Source organism: Dendropsophus ebraccatus, chromosome 8 (genome assembly GCF_027789765.1).
Source record: "Dendropsophus ebraccatus isolate aDenEbr1 chromosome 8, aDenEbr1.pat, whole genome shotgun sequence".
In the NCBI taxonomy this organism is placed as follows: Eukaryota; Metazoa; Chordata; class Amphibia; order Anura; family Hylidae; genus Dendropsophus; species Dendropsophus ebraccatus.
The window spans coordinates 34297401-34322858 of NC_091461.1; the positions used below are offsets into that span (position 1 = coordinate 34297401).

The following is a 25458-nucleotide window of genomic DNA, read 5'->3' on the forward strand; positions in this document are numbered from 1 at the left end:
TCTGCATAGAAGACTACCTCTAGGAGAAGAGCTCTGCATAGAAGACCACCTCTCTAAGTAGACCATTACAAAGAAGACCATTTAATTGAAAATAACTCCCTTATCCAGCCCAAATTTGTGTGATGAACTTTCAGTCCACCCTACACTATGCATAGAGGCCATTGCTATGAGAACATTGGCCCCATAGAAGACCACTTTTCAATGCAATTTTTGGGTGGTCTTTTTAAATTGGTTTCAGTGTTTAACTTGTGAATAAACTAAAGCATATAATCAATGGGGGAAGGGGAGAAGAAGGCAAATTTCCAAATTTAGGAAAAAATATCGGGATATGTTTACTATTGCTAATGGCACAATATGCAACACAAAACTGTTTTACATGGCACATATATTATGAGTTTTTAATACTTTTTTGCCACTTTTCCTCATTCTTTGGGGCAACTCCAGTGAAACTTCTGTTTTTTCTTTCAAATCAGCTGGTGTCAGAAAGTTATACGAATTTGTAATTAAAGGACAACTCCCACAAAAATTTTTTTTTGCTCATTTAACACACATTACAAAGTTATATAACTTTGTAATGTGGTTAAATACCCGGCCTGGCCCCCTTCCCCCACTTTCGGACCCCCGACCCCCCACCCCGGAAGTTAAGGAATGTATACATTACCTATTACGATCGTCACGGTCCTCTTCTCCGGGGCGGCATCTGGTGACGACGACGTCAGAGCCGAGGGGCGGTCCGGGTCTTCTTCCTCCTCGGCGTCTTCATGCAAAGTGAATGGGGATGAAAAGGCTGCTGGTGCACATGCGCACCAGCAGCCTTTTCATTGGCTGGAGCGCATCACATGGCTTCCAGCTTGCTCAGCCCTGATTGGCTGAGCTTGCTGGAAGCCATGTGATGCGCTCCAGCCAATGAAAAGGCTGCCAGTGCGCTTGCGCACCGGCAGCCTTTTCCATCCCCTGGACCCGGAAGTTGGAGACATCGCTGTATGGCGGACGGCGGCGACGGAGAGGCGGACGGCTGGCGAATCAAGTGGCGATCGTCACCGGAGAGATGGTGAGTATGGTGTCTGTGTGTGTCTGTGTTTTTTATTTTTTTGGGGTCCCGCGGGAGTTGTCCTTTAACTTCTATTTAAAAATCTCAAGTCTTCCAATATTTACCAGCCGCTGTATGTCATAGACATAGACATCCAGTAGATATATAGGACATAAAGCAGCTTATAAATACTGGAAGAGATTTTTTTTTTTAGTGGAAGTAAATTCCAACTCTCTGGCACTTTCTGACACCAGTTAATTTGAAAGAAAAAAAATGTTGCTGGAGCATTGGGTTTAAACTTAGATTAGCCAGTGTGAACATGTGGCTAGTCTAGGTTGGCCATGTCTAACTGTTAGACAGTATTGGTAAATCTGGGGCATTGCCCTAGGTGCACATTGGAAGGGGGATTTATCAATGCTTTCACTAGAAACCATAAATAAAAAGATGCGACTCTCGATTTTTGTGCAATGCTCTCCAATTTTTTGCGTAAAACCTATGAAAAGTCAAAAAATCATTGAGAAAATAAGTGCTTAAAAATTGTAAGCAATTTTACACAATAACCAGTACAAAGCCATTGATAATTTTCACCCCCTAGAGTCTCAAGGTCTAATCAATAATCAAGGTGCTGCTGCATATCCAGCTCTGCTATATCTATTACTGCCCCTTTGTTATCAGACTACTGACTACAGACCACATCTGTAAGTGTTTATACTCCATTGTTGACTTTTAAACCTATTTTATCTCCTGCATACCTTTCTTGGTAAGTGATTATGATGTTTATGTGTTTTGATTCCCAAAGAAAACGTATGTCATATTCCGCTGCTTGGCTTAATACCTTACCTGCAAACATTCTCCAGAGAGTTAATCACCAGACTAACAAGAGGCACCCAAGTCCTGGGGGCATCCGAGGACCTTAACACAAACCAAAGTGGTGGGAAAGTGAGGGTGCCGTAGGGGAAAAACTTCCATCTGGTTTGTTCTTTTTCTACACATTGCAATATTCAGACTGTTACAGTTCCTGACAGTTTCCCTAAGGAAATAATGGTGTTGCCTTCAATTAGATGTGTCAGACATAGGCAACCTTACACTGCATTTGTTACTAACAGAAATAAATAAATAGCTGTGACATGGTACTTTTTCATAATACGGAATAGAGCACCTGACACCTGACTGTAACTCTACTTTCTCAGTGTCAAATATAGAGATTAGAACAGTAGTTTGGGAATTTAAAAAAAATGTACACATACTCTTCTATCCCTGATCACCAGCTATAACACTCCCATTCCTGATCCCCACCACAACTTCATTTATACTAATCTTGACAGGAGCTTCCCTGCTTAGCCAATCACTGGTCACAGCTGTGTCCGGCTTCAGCTAATGATGGGACTTGCCAAGTCAAAATGTCACAAGGAAGAAGAAGGTAGTGATGAGGACCAGGCACTGGGAGTATCGATATGGCAGCTATGGTTGACGGGAAGAGGTGAGCATCGATTAAATCTGCTGCAGAAAATCAGCTGCAGATCCTGTAGGTGTGAACGCACCATTAAGGGGTAAATTGGGTAAATCCTAAATGGACTGCCTTACCAACAAAAATATGGATCACCAAAACATAAATAATAATAATATTTATGTTTTAAACAAAAAATGTGTACCACACAACTTGTCGTTACGTACAGGAGATTTATCAAACATGGTGTAAATGAAACTGGCTCAGTTGCCCCTAGCAACCAATCAGATTCCCCCTTTCATTCCTCACAGGCTCTTTGGAAAATGGAAGGTGGAATCTGATTGGTTGCTAGGGGCAACTGAGCCAGTTTCACTTTACACCATGTTTGATAAATCTCCCCCATTATACATATAGAAAACACCAAGATTCACAGGGATCAAACAATGCTGGACACCACAATCTCCCAAAAATATATCATTTATTGACACAAAATATAATAAAACCAAATAAAAAAAATCAATAAAAATGAAAATGGAAGCAGTACAGAACACCAGTACAGTGAGGGAACATGTATACATTTTCAGACAAAATCACCGTTGTATATGACACATGGTGGGTAAACCGTCAAAAAAAGAGAATAAATTACCATTACATTAAAATATATAGGGCACAACAAATAGGAAAGGAGGGTTATAGCAAAAAAAATATTGTAAATAACATTAATAATAGGTATAATGAGGCTCAGTGGCCAAAACCAACCTGTAATATGCACAGAACCTCCATTACTGACCACTAGAGATGAGCGAACCTGCCGAGGTTTCAGGTTCGTATGAACCTGAACTCTCGCCATCTAATTCCCGCTGTCTGCAGCCTCCGTGAAGAGGGTGGATACAGCCGGAGGACCGCTTGGAAAACTAGGTTACAGCCATAGCCATAGGCTGAATCCCAGTTTTCCAGGAGGTCCTCCGGCTGTATCCACCCTCTTCACGGAGGCTGCAGACAGCGGGAATCAGACGCCGAGAGTTTAGGTTCATTCGAACTCGAACCTCGGCAGGTTCGCTTATCTCTACTGACCACCCCTAACTCATATAACTGCATAGTAAGTCCACCTCACCACTTCACTATTTTCCCAAGTTTTGGGGGCACACTTGAAATGGTAAGTATTGGGTATGTGTCTAATGTCTGAGTAAAGCATTCCACAAAACTGGTGCAGCACAAGAGAAGTCTTGGAGGTGGGAGTGAGAGGTTCCGATTATAGAAGATAAGTGTGAGGTCATTAGCAGATCGTAGAGCACGGGTAGGATGGCAGGGGGAGATGAGGGAGGAGATGTATGGAGGGGCAGAATTGTGGAGAGCTTTATGGGTGAGGGTGAACTGTCTGAACTGAATTCTGGATGTAATGGGCAACTAGTGCAGTGACTGGCACATGGGGGAGACGTCAGTATAACGGCTGGAGAGGAAGATGAGCCTGGCTGCTGCGTTCAGGATAGACTGGAGAGGATAGAGCTTAGAGAAAGGAAGACTGATTAGTAGGGAGTTACAGTAGTCAAGTCGGGAATGGATCAGGTTGACAGTCAGAGTCTGAGCTGTGTCTATGGTAAGAGATGGGCGGATTCTGGAGATGTTTTTTAGATATAGAAGACAGGAACATGCAAGAGCTTGGATATAGGGAGTAAATGATAGATCAGAGTCTAGCATAACCCCCAGACATCGAGCTTGATGTACAGGAGTGATGTTAGTACCACCGACTGAGAGTGAGATGTCAGGTTTAAGTTGGTTAGAAGAAGGGAATACAAGAAGTTCAATTTAAGAAAGATTGAGCAATAGAGAAGTCATAGTATTAGAGCACATAGACAGTCACTGGTGCTTTGTAGAAATGCAGGGGTGATGTCTTGGGAAGAGGTGTATAGCTGGGTGTCATCAGCGAAGAGATGGTATTGAAAGCCAAACCTGCTGGTCTGTCTGATGGGGGCTGTATAGAGGGAGAAGAGGAGGCGACCAAGGACTGACCCCTGGGAAACCACAACAGTAAGAGGTAAAGAAGAAATAGAGCCCAAAAAGGATACACTGAAGGAACGGTCAGAGAGGTAGGAAGAGAACCAGGAGAAAACAGAATCCTTGGGGTCAAGAGAGTGAAGCATGGAGAGGAGAAGCTGGTGGTCTATGATGTCAAACGCTGCTAAGAGATCCAGGAGAATCAGCAAGGAGTAGCTCTCTTGTTATTTGGCCTTCGGGAGATCGTTTGACCCCTTGGTAAGAGCGCTTTCAGTGGAGTCAAGGGATCGTAAGCCAGACTGTAGGGGGTTGATTAGAGAGTCATCAGAGAGAATAGCGGGTTAGGCGAGACTAGTCCAGATGTTCCAGGAGTTTAGAGATGAAAGGAAGACTAGTGACAGATCGATAGATGCACAGGATGGATCAAGAGAGAGTGTTCCAGCAGTGGGGTTATTACAGAATGTTTGAAGGAGGGAAAGACACCAAAGAAGAGGGAGAGGATGAATATTTTAGTGAGGTGGGTAGTGACGACAGAAGTAATTGGATGAGGTGTGAGGGAATAGGGTCACTAGGGAAGGTGGTAGGAGAAGGACACTGGATCAAAAGCTGAGAGGGATGAGGACCATTTATAAACATAGATGCGGAATGTAACCCACAATACATGATTGCCAATAAATATATATTCAGAAAACATTTATCAGCTTATTTTAATTATTAACTATATAAAACATAACACTAATCGCTGAAAGATCTCAGGTTCCCATCACATAATAATCTCCTGTACATATAGTGTGCTGAAACATGGCAATGTGCCTTCCATTGTAAGTAATTATTGCTCAATCACAATCCCAAATAAGAGCAGTTAATGTGCCCTGGGCCTTTCAGCACGGCTCGGTGAGCTGGCATTATCCTCACATACAGTATCACTTGGATGTAAATAAGCAAAACTATTCAGATTTACTTAATTTCACACCTGACTGGTCACAGAGGCGGAATCAACACAGCTCCACAGAGGAGACATGGAGGAAATCTCTGAGACGTACTAGCTGGGAGTATATGTCGAATATCTCAATTAGTGTTCATAAGTGGGATCCGGCAGCATATCGATCAATGCTTTTAGTGATACATTCCTTATGTTACTATTAAGAGCAGTTTCATGTGGTCACTGCAGACTGGCCCCCTGGCTCTGATGTGATAATAGGGTCCCACAGCACAACCAGTAAGCTTCAGCAGAAGATAAGCTTTGGCCTAATAGGAGCACATACATGGCAGACTCCCATATTGTATTAGGCTCACAATGCAGAAAGGAAGCAAAAGGGGTAGTCCCTATTCAGCATTTCTGTCACTAGTTTGTGCTGATCTAAGGTGGCATAAACCTAGTGACGGATTTCCCATTCCTTTTGAATCTTTGGTTAAAAAATAAATAAATCTGTGTGTTACATCAGCTTCTGGCCATTCCACATCTTGGAGGTAAGCCTCTCGAGACGTGGAGGGGGCAGGTGCATATCCCAATCATTGCATGTGGGCCACATTGTGCAGCTATTGGACGTCACATCGCCTGCTTCAGCCAACTTTTTCTCCCAGGACAAGCAGTTTAACGGGTTATATACTTCCACTGCTTATTTTATTTTAAATTTTTTTTGGGCTTCAAGCCAAAAGTATATCTGGAGGGAGGGATTCCCATCCATTGCCCTTATTCTGGCTTTTCCTAAAATTCCGAAGGAAGAAAGAATCCAAGAGCAGCCAAAGGGTTTCAAGTCTTTAAAATTTATTAGTAACCAAGTATATAGTAACGTACAGTTAATTACGATTTGGGATTGCCTGAAAAAAGACTCTATGGAGTCAAAACGTTGTTTCCGCAATATCCATGTTTTCCAGGCAGTCCATGGGCTGTATCCACCTTCTCTAGGCAGCAGAATTCAAAACTTGCAAATTCAAACTTTTGGCAAGTTAGCTCATCTCCAATAGCAATGTTTCGACTCCATAGGGTCTTTGTCAAGCAATTCCAAACTATGCATTGCTATGTACTTGGTTGCGTATACATTTTCAAAAATTGGATGCTGTTAGGTTTTTATTGGGCTATGTTCACACAATGTTTTTTCAGCTCCGTTTAAAATGACGTCCGTCATTTTGAGTCTAAGATAACAAACAATATTTATCAGCCTTGCCTCCCCCCTGCAATGACTGCACATTATTTTAGTATGGTTACTAATAAGACTTTGGGTACTGCTTAATTGAAAAGTCCATTGAATTTAATAGTAAAAAATGGAGAAAGAACGGTGACAAAAGAAAAACTGTGTGTGAACAACTAATAAAAATGTCCGCTGTTTGCAAAAGACGTCCGAAAATAATGATCATGTTCATTATTTTGACGTCTGCGGTACAAAACGCCTGTTATTTAATACATTGTGTGCATTTTACGTCCGTCTTTCCATTGACTTCAATGCATTGCCATTGCAGTCAGTTAAATTGTGGCAAAAACTGACATTTTTTTTTTATCACTACTCCTTTTCTCTATTATTTGCAAGCATCATTTCCTGGAACATTGTTCTGGGAATTTCCTTACACCCCCCCCCCCCCCCTGTAACATATGTGTCACCTAGATATTTTTTACTGAGTAGACCAAGGTGTGTTAATAACTAAAATGGAACAATAAATACTAGAGGTCAAAGTGCAAAAAAACAGCCCCCATACAGCCCCATACAACAGCTACAAAGTCTATAGATTTGGAGGGCCAGCATGTATGTGCATTACTCAAACAGTACATAGATCTTAAAGGGCCTTGTGTGATACCTTATTTCTCCTGCGGTGGTGCTGTTAGGAAATTAACCACTTTCTGTTGGCGCTACCTGCCAAAAAATCTTTGAAGACCACCTTTATCAAAGAAATAATTGCCCAGTGAGGACAACCCTTACTTCTAATAGTGGTTTATTTTATCGCGATAGAGGTAAAGGAAGTTCCAGTTAAAATGAAGTTGATTTATTAATAAAAATGATACCACACAAAGCTGCACCATGCGCATTTATATCCGATCCAAGAGCTCGATGCCATTTAGCATCCGTTCTGCTTACATTCAGCATATGTGACGGCTTGGTACAATTTTCTTCCATTACTGTCTATGAAAGAGCATTTAGGAAGGAAGATTAACATGCTGACGATGCAGGACACATCTGGATGGCGGGCAGCCAGTGATAGAAAGCAGCTGCACACCCGGCCTCTGTGCAGAGGAGGCTTTTCTAATAAAGCATTATTTGATGTCATAATTTATATATCATGCAGTAAATTAAAAGGAAGGTTTTTACTATGAAATTAAAAAGAAAGTTCCAAATTGGAATAAACCAATTTTATATTAGCAGAGAGCGATATAAGGGCCTAAAAAACATAGAGGCAGCTACTATAGAGACCCTAATGATAGAGGGCGGCATTACAAATTAGCGACTAAAAATATGGATGAGGGGCAAGTGGATCCAAATGGAAACTACAACAGGGCACCTTGCCTCCGTGTAGCCAGCACAAAAGTCACAGTTATGTTCTCACTGCAGGGACATATCAGGCAAAGGAGGCCGTCTCACTAAATAGACGGCCGGTAATGCTTATCAAAGTATTTTTTAGCTGGCATCTATATACGAGACGGCCGTCTTTGCCCAGTATGTTTCTGAAGTGAGAACCTAGCCATAGTGTGTTAGTAGGTTTCCACAATAGTTAAACCTCACCTCAGTGAAATGAAACAATTCACCTGTGTAAATGAGGAAATTCAAGCACTGCGCAATATCACTGTAATTTTGATCCCATCTCTTTGTATTGTCGTACCTAAAGTGTGCCTGTCGTTACAAAAAAACTTTTGACGTGTCAAAGAGACACGTCAAAAGTTTTGATTGCTCCGGCTCAGGTCGGTCCGAGTGTTCACACCTGTATTGATGGGAATTGTGTGCGGGGAGAATATGTGCTGTGGTACGTCCTCTCCCTGCTCTGAGTTAGAAAAGAGAGTCAGGCTCCATAGAGCTCCATTATAAGCCCAACTTTTGTTTGTAACTCCAGAGAGTGGACGTGGTGCAGCGCATATTCTCCCTGTTCATTCTCCCTGTTGGTACAGGTCTGAACACTCAGATCTGGACTGATCAAAACTTTTGACATGTCTCTAGGACATGTCAAAAGTTTTTTTTGTAACGAAAGTGACAGTTTAAGATATAAGATATAAGCCCAACACTTCTAGGGCGCAAAGCGCATGTAGGAAAACGCAGGACCTAGATGAAAAACAGGGACAGAGAGACAGAGTGAGCCATAGCACGAGGCCCCCCAAGACTGTGTCTGTCTACTTGTGAGCCCGAACCTAAGCAATCAGTGAGAAATGGGTGACTGTCACTATGCTGGGCAAGTGAAACACAGAAGGAGACAAGACAGACACACACAATAAGGAACAGTCAGGCAGATACAGGTCAAACAGGAGATAGCAGAACAGTACAAAAACAACAGGCAAAAAAAAACTCAAAACATGACTGGTTGGTGGGCCATGAGGACTGGTATTGAGTTGAGTTCAGCCATGATGTGGCCTTACTTTACACGCAGAGGACCACACTGAGGTCTGAATAGTTGCTGATATAACAGCACATTTATTCCTTCAGCAGATAGCAACAGTAGTTTTCTCATTTCCCAACCAGTTTTGCCTTTTCAGCTTCCTGAGGGGTTCCAAGTTTTTTTCCCTTTATTCAAACTCTCAAATTACATCAATCTACTACATGTATGTATCAACAGACTGTTCGGTGTGTGTTTTTTATGTGTCCATTGATAAAAAAAAGTATACTACCAAGTATACTACATGACCCTAGCACAGCCCCTCAGCTGTTATACCTGAATTTCTCCTGCCTTTTACCCTGTTAATTTGTAAGATCTGCATACTTTCTTGCAATGGAATAAACCCTGATGTTTTCCTTCTATATGCTGAGCTTTTTATCGCTTGTCTTTTATTGATCTAGCAGTTATGATTTCCTTTTTGTAATGTCTGGCAGTACCAATACTAAGGTTAGGTGACTTTTCCATTGTCACGCCGCGACCTCCTCCTGCCCCATGCAGCCGCCGGGGTCCTTGTGCAGGGACCCGGCGCTGCTGCTAGTTCGGCCCCTGGGGGCGCCTCACCTCTCCTCCGATCCTGTCTCTCACTGTGTCGGCCGGCGCGCGCGTCCCCGCCTCCTAGGGCGCGCGCGCCGGTTGTCTCAGATTTAAAGGGCCAGTCCGCCCTTAATTGGTTAGTTGCACCAATCACTCCCTATATATTCCAGCCCTGCCCCACTACAGGGGTTGGAGCCTCTACATGCTTCCCATAGCGTTTGGCCCAGCCCCCTGTTGTTCCTGATTCCTATCCGCTACCTGGTCCCAAGTCCTTGTTCCTGGTTCCTGCTCCCCTGTCACTCCATTGCTTCTGTGTTCAGCCTGTCACCTGCGGTTACGTCTACAGACCTCTGCCAGCACCATCTCCTGCCTACTGCTCCTGCCACGCCTCGCCTGCCGTCACTAGCAACCAAGCCAGGGGTAGCGACCTGGGGGTCGCCTGCCGCAGCAAGTCCATCCCACCTTGCCGCGGGCTCTGGTGAAAACCAGCGGCCCCTTAGACTCCGCTCCCTGGTGAGGTTAGTGCCATCGCTGGTGACGGTCCAGTGGATCCACTACTCCAGGTGTTACATCAATACATACCAAAGTCAAGAAAAGTCTTTCTAATACTGTATCTATTATAGATGGAATTATCTCTGTCCGTTGGGGGAGCTGGACCGAGCACCTCGCAGTGCATGGATAAAGGTGGCCATCCACCTTCAATAACTGGTTGCCGGTTGAGTTCTAATGTGACTTGCAGAAACCTATTTTTTTGTGATTCAAATTTTTCCTTCAAGGAACAAAATATACAAAAATTAGAGCAAAAAAATGCAAAAGATTAACTAGGCACCCTCTGCTCTGCCAAGCAGGAGGCACCTGGTTAAGTGCTTGACTCCATTGATTACATTGGGTTTCCTTACTCGAGTCAAGCACTTGAGCATTGAAAAATGCTCAACTCAAGAACCGAGCATTCGAGCATTTTAGTGCTTGCTCAACACTAGTTCCTATCCTTCTCTGTGTCTTTCCTAGTTTACACCCATTTAGTTGTTGGATTTTGCTGAGACTTAACACAGATCTCCAGAGTAGCTAGGGATGGAGAGTAAATGTGGCTACCCACCGAACTACATAAGCAAAGTAGATATATAGAGGGACTGCTTGGTTCAGAGTGCAAGGCACAAGTATGGAGGCTGCATTTTTAGTATTTTTATAAAAACTTTTCAGTGTGTAGAGCTCCAGGATAATTGTCTATGGTATTGTAGCACAGATTAGCCTGATGTCTTAACAATCACTTTTAACATTAGAAAGGGTCTACTGCGCCACTTTCTGACGGCAGCAGGGACGGCCATTCCTAGACACTGGAAGTCCACAGCTCACCCAATGGTTGCCGAATAGGTGACTGAGATGGATTTTCTATTAGGAATGGAGACTCTGATGGCGGAGGATCATGACTCGGGGTCCAAAGTTGAACGATTGTGGCTTCCCTGGTCCTCTTACGAAACTAGCCCTGCCTTTGCACACAGACTGGCTTAAACCTTACTTACAAGCTTCTGATCACCTCACTTGAGACATTTCTCTGGTACGGCCCCTTCCCGTTCCCCCTCTCTTGACACCTAAGTACCCCGGCCCCTTTTTTTTTTTTTTTTTTGCTTTGTCTGTGTCCCTGGAACTCTCTCTTCCTATCTGCTTTCACTTCTTTGGTTTTAATTGCTTTGCATTTTTACGTGAAAATGTGATGGAGTTCTTTAGCTAGTTCTTCGCCACCTTGGTGGTAACCCAATGGCCGGTTGGCTTTTTTAGAGACTTGGCGGGTGACGATACCGAGGCAACACTAAACATTATCCCTTCTGGATATTTATGCAAGATATCACCTCCTACTTAATGTTTTGATGGTAGGACTCCTAACTAATTTTCTGTATTCTGTATTTTTTTGTCTACAGATATCTGATGCAGGGACTGTGTCCCTTTAAATGCTTTCAATTTATTTCTTACTGTTATAACCTCTCAATAAAACTGATTTACACAAACAAAATCACTTGTAAATTTGGAACATCAGTGATCAGAGCCCAGTGTGAACAGAGAACAGGTAAATATATAAAATTACATAACTTATCTATTTAAGGAACTTTTTTATTCACTTATGTTCTAATTTCATAGGAAGCCAAATGACAAGTTAGGATGTTTTTTATTGAATGAGAAAATACTTTACATAAATGGAGAAAAGTGTGACCACTGAACCTCAGTACTGCAAGGCATAACATGAAGGCAACGACAAAGCTTTAGAGATCTAAGGATCTACAAGGTGTGTCCATCCTTACCTTTTATTTAGTTAGGCAATTTCTCATGAAAGACTTTCAACAAAGCTTCACAACTAGTGTTGAGCGAACTTGCCAAAACTTCGGGTTTGGCAAAGCTTGTCCAAACCTGAACACTCGACACATGACTCCCGGAATTTGGAAAACTTGGATGCCACCTTAGGGCTGCCAGGAAAACATGGAAACAGCCTATGGGCTTTATCCAATTTCTTTAGCCATCGGAAGTCAAATGGAAAATGTAAAGGTTTGGACAAACATTGCCGAATCTGAACTTTTGTCGCAATTCACAACATCTTGTCAGAGCACTCAAAACCCTTAATTTACATTACAATTGAACACCACCATGGACAGTTATTGGCTGAGTGGGCTGTCATCTGAGACAAGTCTGTCTCAGAAGTGGAGGCAGGATCATCTTGGAGATTGGAGACCCATAGGAGGCTATAAGTAAGCATAGCTTCTTTATTGTTTTTTACATACTTGCACCCGTATAGCTAATGTTTTGCATAGCCGGATAACCCCTTTAACTTTCCTGACCTCCCCAGATACACATTCCGCACACCTTTCTGCATTCCCTATGGAGAGGGGTAAGTTATAGCCAGACAGCTTTTGCTTGTCTCACTAAAAACAAAAGTCCATCAAGCCGACCCCTTATCTCTACCAACATCATCTGTCTGTGGAGAGTCAGGAGGCCCCATAATCCACATACTGTCAGAAGTATAAAGTGTATGGTTATCTTAAGGTCCCTTTTAAGTAGGCCTGATTGGGGAAGCAAATGAATATCAACCATGCTGATGGGTCCTGTGAATGATCGTTTGTTTTGCTTATAAATGGTAGATGAATGGGAATACATATTCCTAGAAAAGCTCATTTGCTCCATAATCAGCCTGTGTAAAAGAGCCTATACATGTGTTGTTCTTTTATACATAGTGATGGAGTGTCTAGAAATAATATTGTTGTGAAAGGTTAGTAATCTCACATCATGCATCTCTGAATATATTGGGGGGACTTGGTGTAAAAAAAAGTTTCTCTGCATGGAGTATGGACAACCACTGCAGTGGCAGATTTATGAAAAGGAAATGCCTCTTAGCAAATTTTGCCAATCTAATGAAAGTGAGAGTTTACTGAACTTTGAATCTTAAAGGGGTTATCCAGCGCTACAAAAACATGGCTACTTTTCCCCCTCTCTTGTCTCCAGTTCTGGTGTGGTTTGCCATTAAGCTCCATTTACTTCAATGGAACTGGGTTCCAAACCCCACCCAATCTAGAGACAAGAGAGGGGAAAAGTGGCCATGTTTATGTAGCGCTGGATAACCCCTTTAATTCATTTAACAAGTTAAGAAAGGACACATCTTTACTTACGACATATGAAACCTAAGGGGGTTCTGGGAAAAGAGACCCTGGCTTGGGTAACAGATTTTCTACAGGTCTTATATAGATATAGCAAGTGTCAATGCTATTACTTTGGCATAGCATCCCAGAGACACAATGCACCATTTCCAGTCACATTTGTACACATTTCCAGTCACTTACAAATACTTTCTGTGATGCCCTACACAAACAAAGCAGAATGCCACAGAAACGTTGTAAGTGGAGCAGGGACTCCTGTCAAAATCTGACAGGTGTCCCCTTCTCCGCTTACATTAAGTCAGTGATGCTTTATGCATAGCTTACTTACAGTTAATATATTCACTGAGCTATCAGCTCTGTGCCTCCTCCATCCCCTAGAGATTAGGGGTATAATTATGTTAACCAGCCCCAGAAGAGCACCCTTTTTTAATAGCATTACAGAGGAACAGACACCGAGCACTCACTGATAAAAGCTTGAGCAGACTTGCTTTATTAACGATTATCTCGCATAGGGAAGGGAGGACAGATGGATAAGCTTTTAAGTTTTCCTAGGACAGCTGTTTCGCGCTACGCAGCACTTCTTCCGGCCAGGCAGCCGGAATATAAAACTAGGTGTTTCATTGTCCATAAAAACCGATCCCAACTAAACTTTCATTTCTTATACTGCTCTGATAACAAGAAAGTTTAGCCGTGATTGGTTGCTGTGGACAGGTTATATATATGGGGTCTGATAATGTCTTCTTTTAGAAAAGGCAACATAACATTCTATGCAATGTACAAGAAAGATCCCCATGTAAATTCTAATTCAGTTACTTTTCAAACATTATCCCATTTAAATATCCCATTATAGCTCTGTGTAATGCAAACAAGTAATTTAAGATTTCTCCGCAGGCCGCCTGCTTAGCATCCACTTATGTAATGATTCTGATATTAAAACAATATTCTGGAACTGTGTTATGTAATTCCCAAGTATGAACTAAAGGGCCCCAAGGACATTCATTTTCAATGAATCAAGTGCTACAATGTATGTAACTTGTATTAAATTGGACATTGGAGACCAATATCTACCACTGGCCTCAGAATGACCATACCCATGAGATAGCTGGTTAGCCAAAAGTTATTTTTCCCAACTCTATTATGTTTATTGCAATAAGGAGAGAATAATACACCACCTGACAACAATATCAACTACTTTTGAATCCAACATACCCGATTCTTCTTACATCTAGTACTGATTAGTGGTGGTCCGATCACCAGGACACCTACCATTCACTAGAACTGGGGTCTTAAGTTCCCTTGTTAGAATGGGGTTGCCCTCAAGCATTAATGAAGCTGCTCCATTCACTTACTAGGAAACTGCCAAAGATATTGAATGATCGACACAGTAGGCATTCTTGTGATCAGTGGGAGTCCTAGCATTCATACCCTGACTGATCCAACACTTATCACCTATGCTGTGAATAGATGATAATTTATAATGGTGGGATGACCATTTAATTGTCCAATAAGGTTTCTTGTAAATTACCTACATTTTATTCCATGTTTAACAGATGATTTATACACAGCAATCAGATTTGGATTGATATAAATTGGCCAGAGATGTGGACTGGTTTTACACGTACACACATTGCACACACACCTCCTCCCCACACACTGAACACATACACATGATGCACACTCATACATACACACACATACACATGCTGAGTACACACACACCTCCTCCCCACACACTGAACTCATACATATGCTCTGTACACATACATACACACATACACATGCTGAGTACACACACACCTCCCCCCCACACACTGAACACATACACATGATGCACACTCACACATACACACACATACACACGCTGCATACATACAAACACACACACCTCCTGCCCACACACTGAACTCATACACACGCTCTCCCCACATACATACACACACATACACATTCTGCATACACATACCTCCTCCCCACACACTGAACTCATACACATGATGCACACTCACACATACACACACATACACACGCTGCATACATACAAACACACACACCTCCTGCCCACACACTGAACTCATACACACGCTCTCCACACATACATACACACACATACACATTCTGCATACACACACCTCCTCCCCACACACTGAACTCATACACATGATGCACGCACATACATACACACACACATACACATTCTGCATACACACACCTCCTCCCCACACACTGAACTCATACACATGATGCACACACATACATACACACATACACATTCTGCATACACACACCTCCTCCCCACACACTGAACTCATACACATGATGCACACACATACATATACACATGCTGCATACACACACCTCCTCCCTACACACTGAACACATACACATGATGCACACACATACATACACATGCTGCATACATACACCTCCTCCCCACACACTGAACTCATACACATGATGCACACACATACATACATACACATGCTGCATACACACACCTCCTCCCCACACACTGAACTCATACACATGATGCACACACATACATACACACACATACACATGCTGCATACACACACCTCCTCCCCACACACTTAACTCATGCACATGATGCACACACATACATACAAACACATACACATGCTGCATACACAAACTTCCTCCCCACACACTGAACTCATACACATGATGCACACACATACATACACACACATACACATGCTGCATACACACACCTCCTCCCCACACACTGAACTCATGCACATGATGCACACACATACATACATACACACACATACTGCATACACATACCTCCTCCCCACACACTGAACTCATACACATGATGCACACACATACATACACACACATACTGCATACACACACCTCCTCCCCACACACTGAACTCATGCACATGATGCACACACATACATACATACATACATACATACACACACATACTGCATACACACACCTCCTCCCCACACACTGAACTCATACACACGCTGTACACACACACACACACACACACACACATACATACATACATTTACACATGCTTTGCACAGATACACATGCTGCACATACACATACTGTACATCAATATCAGAATCTCTGAATAATGTCTGAGCTGAGATAACTCCTTCCCAATTATCATTACCAGCCCATTAATTATGACCTCTACAAAACAAACCAACCAACAAACAAAAAAAAAACATCAATTCCAACAATCTGAGTCCTGCGCCATCAGTCACAACACTTTTCTTTTATGCTTAAAAAAATTTCTAGGTCATTTCTAGCAAATGCTACAAACAGTTATTTATCAGAAATTGGGCCAAAATCTGTGTAAATGAACCCAACGAGGCATAGGAGAATCGCATCAAACCGTAAACTCAGCCTTGCTACAGCCTACAGCTTGTTGATGCAGCAGAGCAAAAGTTTGTCCCTGCCACAATGCTCTGTGATAACGCTGGATTCTGGACGATTGATCACAAGTATATACACCAATAATAAAGTGCATGATTATTTTTCTATATTTTCTTTATTTTATTTCTTTATTTTCTATATTTTCTTTTATATGTATTATACTATTTATTTGTTGTTATTTTTTAATTAATTTACTTATTTTTATATTTTATATATTTATATATTTTATATTTAAGCACAACTTTTTTCATGGCTTGCTGACACATGTAGTGCTCCATTGGTCACAACTAATTCAATAAATTGATCTACAGTCTTATGGAAAACCATTGACTAGTCAATAGCATCACTCTGCTGCATTTAACAAACTTAGCTCTGCTACATCTGTAAAACCATAGAAGAACTAGCGCAGATTAAAGTAATTCAGTCACCCGGAGCATTTATCGCCGTCCTTTAAGCCATTAGTTATGGTTTATACTTTGCGCAGGGGAATCCACATTGTGCCTGTGAGTCGCTGTCAGTCCCCATTACATTTTTATTCCATTTAAACTGTTTACGACACATAACTGGCATTTCATGACTTTTTACGAGACGTCACATTAGACAAATTTATCTCCCTTCGCGCTCCCCCGGTTCTGGAGTTCATTACTTTTTCCTAAACCATCTGCCATGTCTTTAGACAGATTAGCACGTATAGACTTATCAAAGACAATAAAAGTCTGTAGTAAAAATCAAATCTGCCCAGTGTCCCAGCCTGACCTCCCTCCTAATACTCTCTGCAGTGTAGAAGCACACACATGGGTTACAGATCTGACACATAGGTTGGGATTAGAAGCTATATTGATGACATGCAGGCAATAAGTTGCAACGGTATACTTGCCTAGGAGTTGTTCTTGCGCATGGTGTCTGGAAGATTCAGGCAAAGTGGGATTCTTGAGTGCCAGAAGTTGTTCCAGTCAGGGCGAGGGTCAGCAGGCAGGATCACAGCATGTTGGTGGTGTGTTAGATGTGAACAGCAGCCAAGCTCTGGAGGTTTGCAGCTGCTCAAGATAAGAGGGAAGGCTTATGTCAGAGGGGACAGGCTGCAGTACAATAGGAGCTGAGGAAGTATAGGGTGAAGGAAGGGGGGAGGTTCTGTCTTCCTTTGATGAGGAGATAACTCAGTAGGTAGCATCTGCAGTCTATGGAGTTGCTTAAATGTGCATAGACATAGGTAGACACTAGTGCAGAGGTAGGGAACCTTGGTTCTTCAGCTGTTGCAAAACTACAACTCCCATCATGCCTGGACAGACAAAGCTAAAGCTTTGGCTGTCCAGGCATGATGGGAGTTGTAGTTTTGCAACGGCTGAAGAGCCAAGGTTCCCTACCTCTGCACTAGATTTTATTCAGTAGGGTCATTTTAAGAATTCTTTACATAGAACTTTTTATTGATGTTATAGGCTATGTTCACACAACGTCAAAAATAGAGAAAAGGTGGCCGATTTTGATATTTTAAAAAAAATAGTCTGTTTTTGCCGCTATTTAACTGACAGCAGTGGCAATGCAATGAAGTCAATGGGAAGACGGACGTCCAAGTGCATTTGAATAACGGACGTTTTACCGCGGGTGTCAAAATAATGAACATGATCATTATTTTCGGACGTCTTTTGCAAACAGCGGACGTTTTTTATTAGTTCATACACAGTTTTTTCTTTTGTCGCCGTTCTTTCTCCGGTTTTACCATTAAATACAATGGACTTTTCAATTAAGACGCATCCAAAGGGCAATTAGTAACTCAAACTAGAATAATGTGCAAACACCAGTCATTGCACTAAGGGGAGGCCAGGCTGCTAAATGACGTCCGTCATTTTAGACTCAAAATAGCGGACGTCATTTTAAACGGAACTGAACATAGCCATATACTGTACACAGGTGCAAAGGCTGCTTATTATATATTATATTGGTGAGCTTACACAGACAGATTTATCTGACAGATTTTTTAAGCCAAAGCCAGGAATTGATTACTGTGATTAGAATTTATTTCATCTACTTAAAAGCTGCGTTCACACTACGTATATTTCAGTCAGTATTGTGGTCCTCATATTGCAACCAATACCAGGAGTGGATTAAAAACACAGAAAGGATCTGTTCACACAATGTTGAAATTGAGTGGATGGCCGCCATATAACAGTAAATAACGGCCATTATTTCAATATAACAGCCGTTGTTCTAAAATAACAGCAAATATTTGCCATTAAATGGCGGCCATCCACTCAATTACAACATTGTGTGAACAGAGCCTTTCTGTGTTTTCAATCCACTCCTGGTTTTGGTTGCAATATGAGGACCACAATACTGACTGAAATATACATATACTGACTGAAATATACATAGTGTGAACGCAGCCAAAAAAGGCACAGGTGGGGCCAATTTACAACTACAGATGGGGAAGCCCTGTGGTGGAGTGTTTTCCTGTTCGGCATGATGTATCAATATCATTCTGGGAGCGGGGAAACTGATTCTTTGCAGCACTGTAATGTCACTACAGTTCAAACAGTTTCCCTGCTCCCTGCATGATGTATCAATGTATCTGTAAAATACGGGACGTGGGAATAAACCCTTATATCAGGAACCAACTGAAAGCCAATGCATTACAAGACCACAATAATAACCAATGAGGAATAGAAATACATTTTGGTGACTTTGTCTGATCAGGCGATACGGCCAGGGATCGGGACACAAATCTCTGTAATAAAGTCATTGGTAAACAAATGATAAGCTTTTCTATTTAAACAATGTACTATAATAACAGGCCAAATGACTGGAGTACAAGGAGTACTTCTTCAAAGGTAATGTGTCACCTAAAATGTATTTATTTAATTAGAGTGAGATACTAAAATTTGTTGTCATATTCCAATCTGTTTTTATTTCTATTTCACTTTTTGTACATTATTATGGGGCCGCCATCTTGCCTAGGCTGCTCTTAACAGCATTTAGTGACCTGCTTTACAGCCAGGCTCATGGACATAGACAACAATAGACAAAGTCTGTCCCCTTGAGACGAATGTGAAGCATTACTGACCGCGCTCTATGACCTTTCAGGAGGTCATTCCACAGGGAGCTGCTATTGTCCCCTCTATCTTCTGGCGCTATGCCCCTCTAACCACAGGTGCAAGGGACTTCCCTGCCCTTTCCCACCTTTTTCAAACATATTTAAATAGGAAAAGTGTGGGATTAAATGTCTCATGTAGTAATACTGCTCTGAAAGGGAGACAGAAGTAAAGCAAGTAAAACACGAAGTAAAGGTCAAGCCCTTGGCAGGGGGTGGGGGAAATCTTTGCCTGATTTGTCTTTTGCGGTGAGTTGAGATTTAATGGAGAAATAATTCAAACAGATTTTTTTATTTACTTTTAACAAATAAATGAAAACTTAGATGAATTGATTCTCCCATTGTATTCTATGGACCAGCAACTTGATAATATGTGACACAAGCAAATAGATCTGTTCACTCTGAACCCTGGAGAGATTTGAATGATAGGCTTCATTTTACAGGTATGTTCACACTGAGGAAACAGCAAGGAATTAGAAGTGGAATACACATGTAATTTCCCATGGATTCCCAGGAGACCTGATACAGACCTTATCCCGCCGAGTCCCGCTGCCGGAGCTGGTCCCGGGACGGTGATATCCCAGTCAGAAGCAGGCGCGCGCTCTGGAGAGAGGTCCGGCGCCAATAGAGAATGAATAGAGCCGTGCACGCACTGCAGAGATGAGTCCGGCTCAATTCATTCTCTATGGGCGCCGGCTTCTAACCGGGATATCTCCAACCCGGGACTGGCTCCGGCAGCGGGACTCGGCGGGATGAGGTGCGTATAAGGGGATCTAACTGTGGGTCGGGAGCCTGTCACCCCGGCACGGGGGGTGACAGGTCCTCTTTAAAATTCTGTCCGTAAATTGATTACATAACAATGTCCCATTGTGTTTAATTTCCACTATGTTGTTCACAAAGCAGAATTTACACATGAAATTTTCCACCATGGATCCACTTTCCCCCTAAAGAATTGACATGTCAATTCTTTTGGTGGATTCCACTAGAGAAATCACATAGAAGTCATTCAATTTCCACTTGAATTCTGCTCGAATTCCGCGTCTGTTCTGCCAGAGCTGAAGAATAGGACACTTTTTTTTTTTTTTTAATTTAAATTTTTATTAAAGAAATTTATCATTTTTCACAATACTAACAAACATTGGCTGATTACACAATCAGCTCCAAAACGGAACATGACAAAACAAAACATTACATTTACACAGTCCATACTGAGGTAATTAACCCCTTAACGACATAGGGCGTATATTTACGCCCTGATGCCGTTAAGGACGCTCAGAACCGCAGCGGTCCCGGGTGCCGCTTGTAGCCGGTATTAGCGGGCACGGTCCGATCGCCGTGCCCGCTAATACAGTAATCAGATGCAGCTGTCAAACATTACAGCTGCATCGGATTACCGGACGCAGCACTTCCCTGGTGTCTAGTGGAGGAGATCGCTGTTCCGGGATGTAATCCCGGAGGAGCGATCTCCGTTTCTGAAGCCGGCCGGGGACCGCTCCAAGATGGCGCCGTCCCCGGCTCGGCACTCGTTTACTTCCGGCTGCAGCAGCCGGAAGTAAACGAGTGCCTATCTCATGGAACTCTGCAGCATATCTATGCTACAGAGATCTCTATGAGAGATCAGATCACTTATACTAGAAGTCCCCTAGGGGGGCTTCTAGTATAAGTGTAAAAGTAAAAAAAAAAAAGTTGTTAATAGTAAAAAGCCCCCTCCCCTAATAAAAGTTTGAATCACCCCCCTTTTCCCAGGTTATAAATAAAAGTAAATATGCAAAACAGGAGTCCGTGGAGCCTCAATTGCGAGTCTCAAAACACGGGATAGCCAGATATCTCTAGCCTGTTGCCACGGGGTGCCTCCATGATAGGGAGAGCACCACACCACCCTGATAAATAGCCCCTTAAGTCCCACTCGGTTGCGAGTATTGGAACATAAATAGGGAAACACCAGGGTGGCCCCTTTTTGTCAATGTCTAACTCAATGTGCGAGTATTGCGATCATGACAAGGGCTTGCCAAGGCAGGCTTCCATCCACAGACAGCCATTTCGGGGTTTTTACCCCTCGTCAGTGTGGAGTAGGATTCTGGCTAGTTGGGGCAATAGCAAATCGACCAACAAAACACAGTTATCACTGAACTCAAGGAGATCAGTGAAAAAATTCCAATGAAGTACTCAATCAAGAGTCTCCACTGATGCCCCCAAAAATTTAAATATGCAAAACAGGAGTCCGTGGAGCCTCAATTGCGAGTCTCAAAACACGGGATAGCCAGATATCTCTAGCCTGTTGCCACGGGGTGCCTCCATGATAGGGAGAGCACCACACCATCCTGATAAATAGCCCCTTAAGTCCCACTCGGAACGGCTGTCTGTGGGTGGAAGCCTGCCTTGGCAAGCCCTTGTTATGATCGCAATACTCGCACCTTGAGTTAGACATTGACAAAAAGGGGCCACCCTGGTGTTTCCCTATTTATGTTCCAATACTCGCAACCGAGTGGGACTTAAGGGGCTATTTATCAGGGTGGTGTGGTGCTCTCCCTATCATGGAGGCATCCCGTGGCAACAGGCTAGTGATATCTGGCTATCCCGTGTTTTGAGACTCGCAATTGAGGCTCCACGGACTCCTGTTTTGCATATTTAAATTTTTGGGGGCATCAGTGGAGACTCTTGATTGAGTACTTCATTGGAATTTTTTTCACTGTTCTCCTTGAGTTCAGTGATAACTGTGTTTTGTTGGTATAAATAAAAGTAAATAAATAAATAAATAAACATGTTTGCTATCGCCGCGTGCGTAATCGCCCGAACTATTAATTAATCACATTCCTGATCTCGCACGGTAAATGGCGTTAGCGCCAAAAAAATCCCAAAGTGCAAAATTGCGCATTTTTGGTCGCATCAAATCCAGAAAAATTGTAATAAAAAGCGATCAAAAAGTCGTATATGCGCAATCAAGGTACCGATAGAAAGATCACATCATGGCGCAAAAAATGACATCTCACACAGCCCCATAGACCAAAGGATAAAAGCGCTATAAGCCTGGGAACTGAGCGGTTTTAAGTGACGTATATTTGTTGACAATGGTTTGAATTTTTTACAGGCCATCAGATACAATATAAGTTATACATGTTACATATCGTTTTAATCGTAACGACTTGAGGAACATATATAACAAGTCAGTTTTACCCCAGGGCGAATGGCGTAAAAACACATTTCCCCCAAATGAACAAAATGCATTTTTTTTTTTTTTCAATTTCACCATACATTTATTTTTTTCTGGTTGTGCAGTGTACTTTATGCAAAAATTCAGCCTGTCATTGTAAAGTACAATTAGTGACGCAAAAAATAAGGGCTCATGTGGGTTTCTAGGTGGAAAAATGCAAGTGCTATGACCTTTTAAGCACAAGGAGGAAAAAACGAAAACGCAAAAATCTAAATTGGCTCTGTCTTTAAGGGGTTAAAACATAAAGACACAGTGAAGGACACTTTAAGCAGAAAACTTTCTTGACTATTCCTCATTATGAACATACCCTGACATTAACATGTAGTTTAGAATCCCCCCACAGCTCACAGTTGGATAAAGAGGTTGTGATAGACAGAAAAACTTACTGTAATGTGCCTGGGAAATCTCTATGACAATGACCCACATGGTATAGTGCAACGTCCTGCTGACAGTAGTTAACAGCTACCATGAAGTGATGAAGTTGGTGTGCCACCAGTGTGTGCCAAGAAAACATCACCTCCACTAGCCTAAACTGCTGACACTTTACAGGTAGAGCTCATTGAGACCATCCTATTAACATGATGCAGCAGATCTGAATTCTAGGACATGCTTTTCCACCATTCAGACATTGAATTTTTGTACTCATTTGCCCACAGGAGTCTTCCCTTTCTGTTTTCCTTAGATACTGAGCACTGGTAATTTGCTGGTCTATTCCGTACAGTTTTTGACATTCTCCTCTGACCGCTTTCAGCAGCAAGTTTTTTCCAGGTGCAGGAATCCCTTTAACTTGATCACGCTAACTTGATCTTGGTATACTGTTGAAAAAGTTGCATGAAAAAGAAACCACAAGGTTATCTCTTTATAAAATTCTGGCCACAGTTTAGGCCCTTTTAAAGGATAAGTCTGGCGAAAATTTTTATTAAAGTATTGTATTGCCCCCCAAAGGTTATACAAATCCCCAATATACACTCATTACGGGAAATGCACATAAAGTGTTTTTTTCCCTGCACTTACTACTGCATCAAGACTTCACTTCCTGGATAACATGGTGATGTCACTTCATGGATACCTTGGTGATGTCACGACCCGACTCCCAGAGCTGTGCGGGCTGTGGCTGCTGGAGAGGATGATGGCAGAGGGATGCTCAGTGTCCCTCCAGTGCCCTGTGTCCCTCTGTGTCCCCCTGCCATCATCCTCTCCAGCAGCCACAGCCCGCACAGCTCTGGGAGTCGGGTCGTGACATCACCATATTATCCAGAAAGTGAAGCCTTGATGCAGTAGTAAGTGCCGGGAAAAAAGCACTTTATAAGCATTTCCCATAATAAATGTATATTGGTGATTTGTATAACCTTTGGGGGGCAATACAATACTTTAATAAAAATTTTCGCCGGACTTCTCTTTTAACCCCTTAGTGACCGCCGATACGGCTTTCTACGGCGGTCACTAATGGGCCTTATTCTGCTGCCATCAGCTTTTTACGGCGATGGCAGAGAATAAGGCTGCGGGGCCGGGACGGCCCCCACCCCATCCCCCCAGCTACCGGAGGTAGTTGAGGGGTTGGGGCAGTGTGTGGGGTCCGTCCCGGCCCCCCCCCCCTTACCGACGATCGCCGCTATTAACGTTATAGCGGCGACCGTCGGTAAAGAGGATTACCGGTGCTGCCGCCGCCTTTCATCTCCCCCCGCCGTGAATCTACGGCGGGGGGAGATGAAATAAGTGTCCCCCAGACCTCAGATCAGACCCCCCTAGTGCCCCGATAACTAACCCCCCTCCCCCGGCGGCCATCATTTCCAAGATGGCCGCCGCCATCGCTGTGAACCGACTAACGTCAGTTCACAGCGATGAAAGAGTTAAAATGAATGAAAGTCCCATGCTCTCCGCCACCGGAGAGCATGGGGCAGTCATCGGGGACCCCCCTGTGGGGTCCCGGTACAAGCGATCAGCGGTATATACTATATACCGCTGATCGCTTGTGCCATGTGCTCCCGGCACTTTTTATCCCCTGTCACCATAAATGATTGGTGACAGGGGATAAAAAGTGATGTCCCCCCACCCCCCCAAGTCGCCCCCCCCACCCCCCCTGTCACCCCCGTCCCCCAGTCACCCCCCCTTCCCCATTTACTCACCGGATCCACGGAGCTCCTTCCTCCTCGACGTCCTGGCTGGTTATGAAGTGCGCATGCGCTTCACAACCAGCCAACTCTGAAAATTTAAAGTGACAGAGACCAATTTGGTCTCTGTCACTGAACTATGATTACTGTGATAGAAAATATCACAGTAATCATAGTAATACAGTGAAAATGAATATGTAAAGTACAAAAAGTGACAAACATACAAAAAAATAAAACACACACTTTTTATTATAGTAATAATTGCAGTTTACTCCCAAATTACCCCTTACCCCTCCCCAGATTACCCGTAACCACCGCACGTTGCCCGTAACCACCGCACGTTGCCCGTAACCACCGCACGTTGCCCGTAACCCCCTCCAGATTGCCCGTAACCCCCTCCAGATTGCCCGTGACCCCC

At 42.9% G+C, this 25458-nt stretch overlaps 1 protein-coding gene and 1 long non-coding RNA gene across 8 annotated transcripts in view; one reads left to right on the forward strand and one right to left on the reverse strand.

The window, feature by feature from the left end:
• Positions 1 to 25458, reverse strand: part of LOC138799236 (gamma-aminobutyric acid receptor subunit pi-like) — a 126964-nt gene that overhangs the window by 43099 nt on the left and 58407 nt on the right. For 2 of the 7 annotated variants that reach the window (XM_069980146.1, XM_069980138.1), the window contains exon 1: positions 2705 to 2734. The exons of 1 other annotated variant lie outside the window; for it this stretch is intronic. In XM_069980146.1, coding sequence (XP_069836247.1) covers positions 2705 to 2722 — 18 coding nt within the window. In that variant the 5' untranslated portion in view covers positions 2723 to 2734. Of the gene's footprint in view, positions 1 to 1870; positions 2061 to 2614; positions 2769 to 25458 lie in introns of those variants that run through there. 4 more of the 7 variants (XM_069980143.1, XM_069980142.1, XM_069980139.1 and 1 more) reach the window with 4 other exon arrangements.
• Positions 2431 to 25458, forward strand: part of LOC138799237 (uncharacterized) — a 45109-nt gene continuing 22081 nt past the window's right edge. Inside the window, exon 1 of the long non-coding RNA XR_011364231.1 lies at positions 2431 to 2510. This is a non-coding gene — a long non-coding RNA (uncharacterized lncRNA). The remainder of the gene's footprint in view (positions 2511 to 25458) is intronic.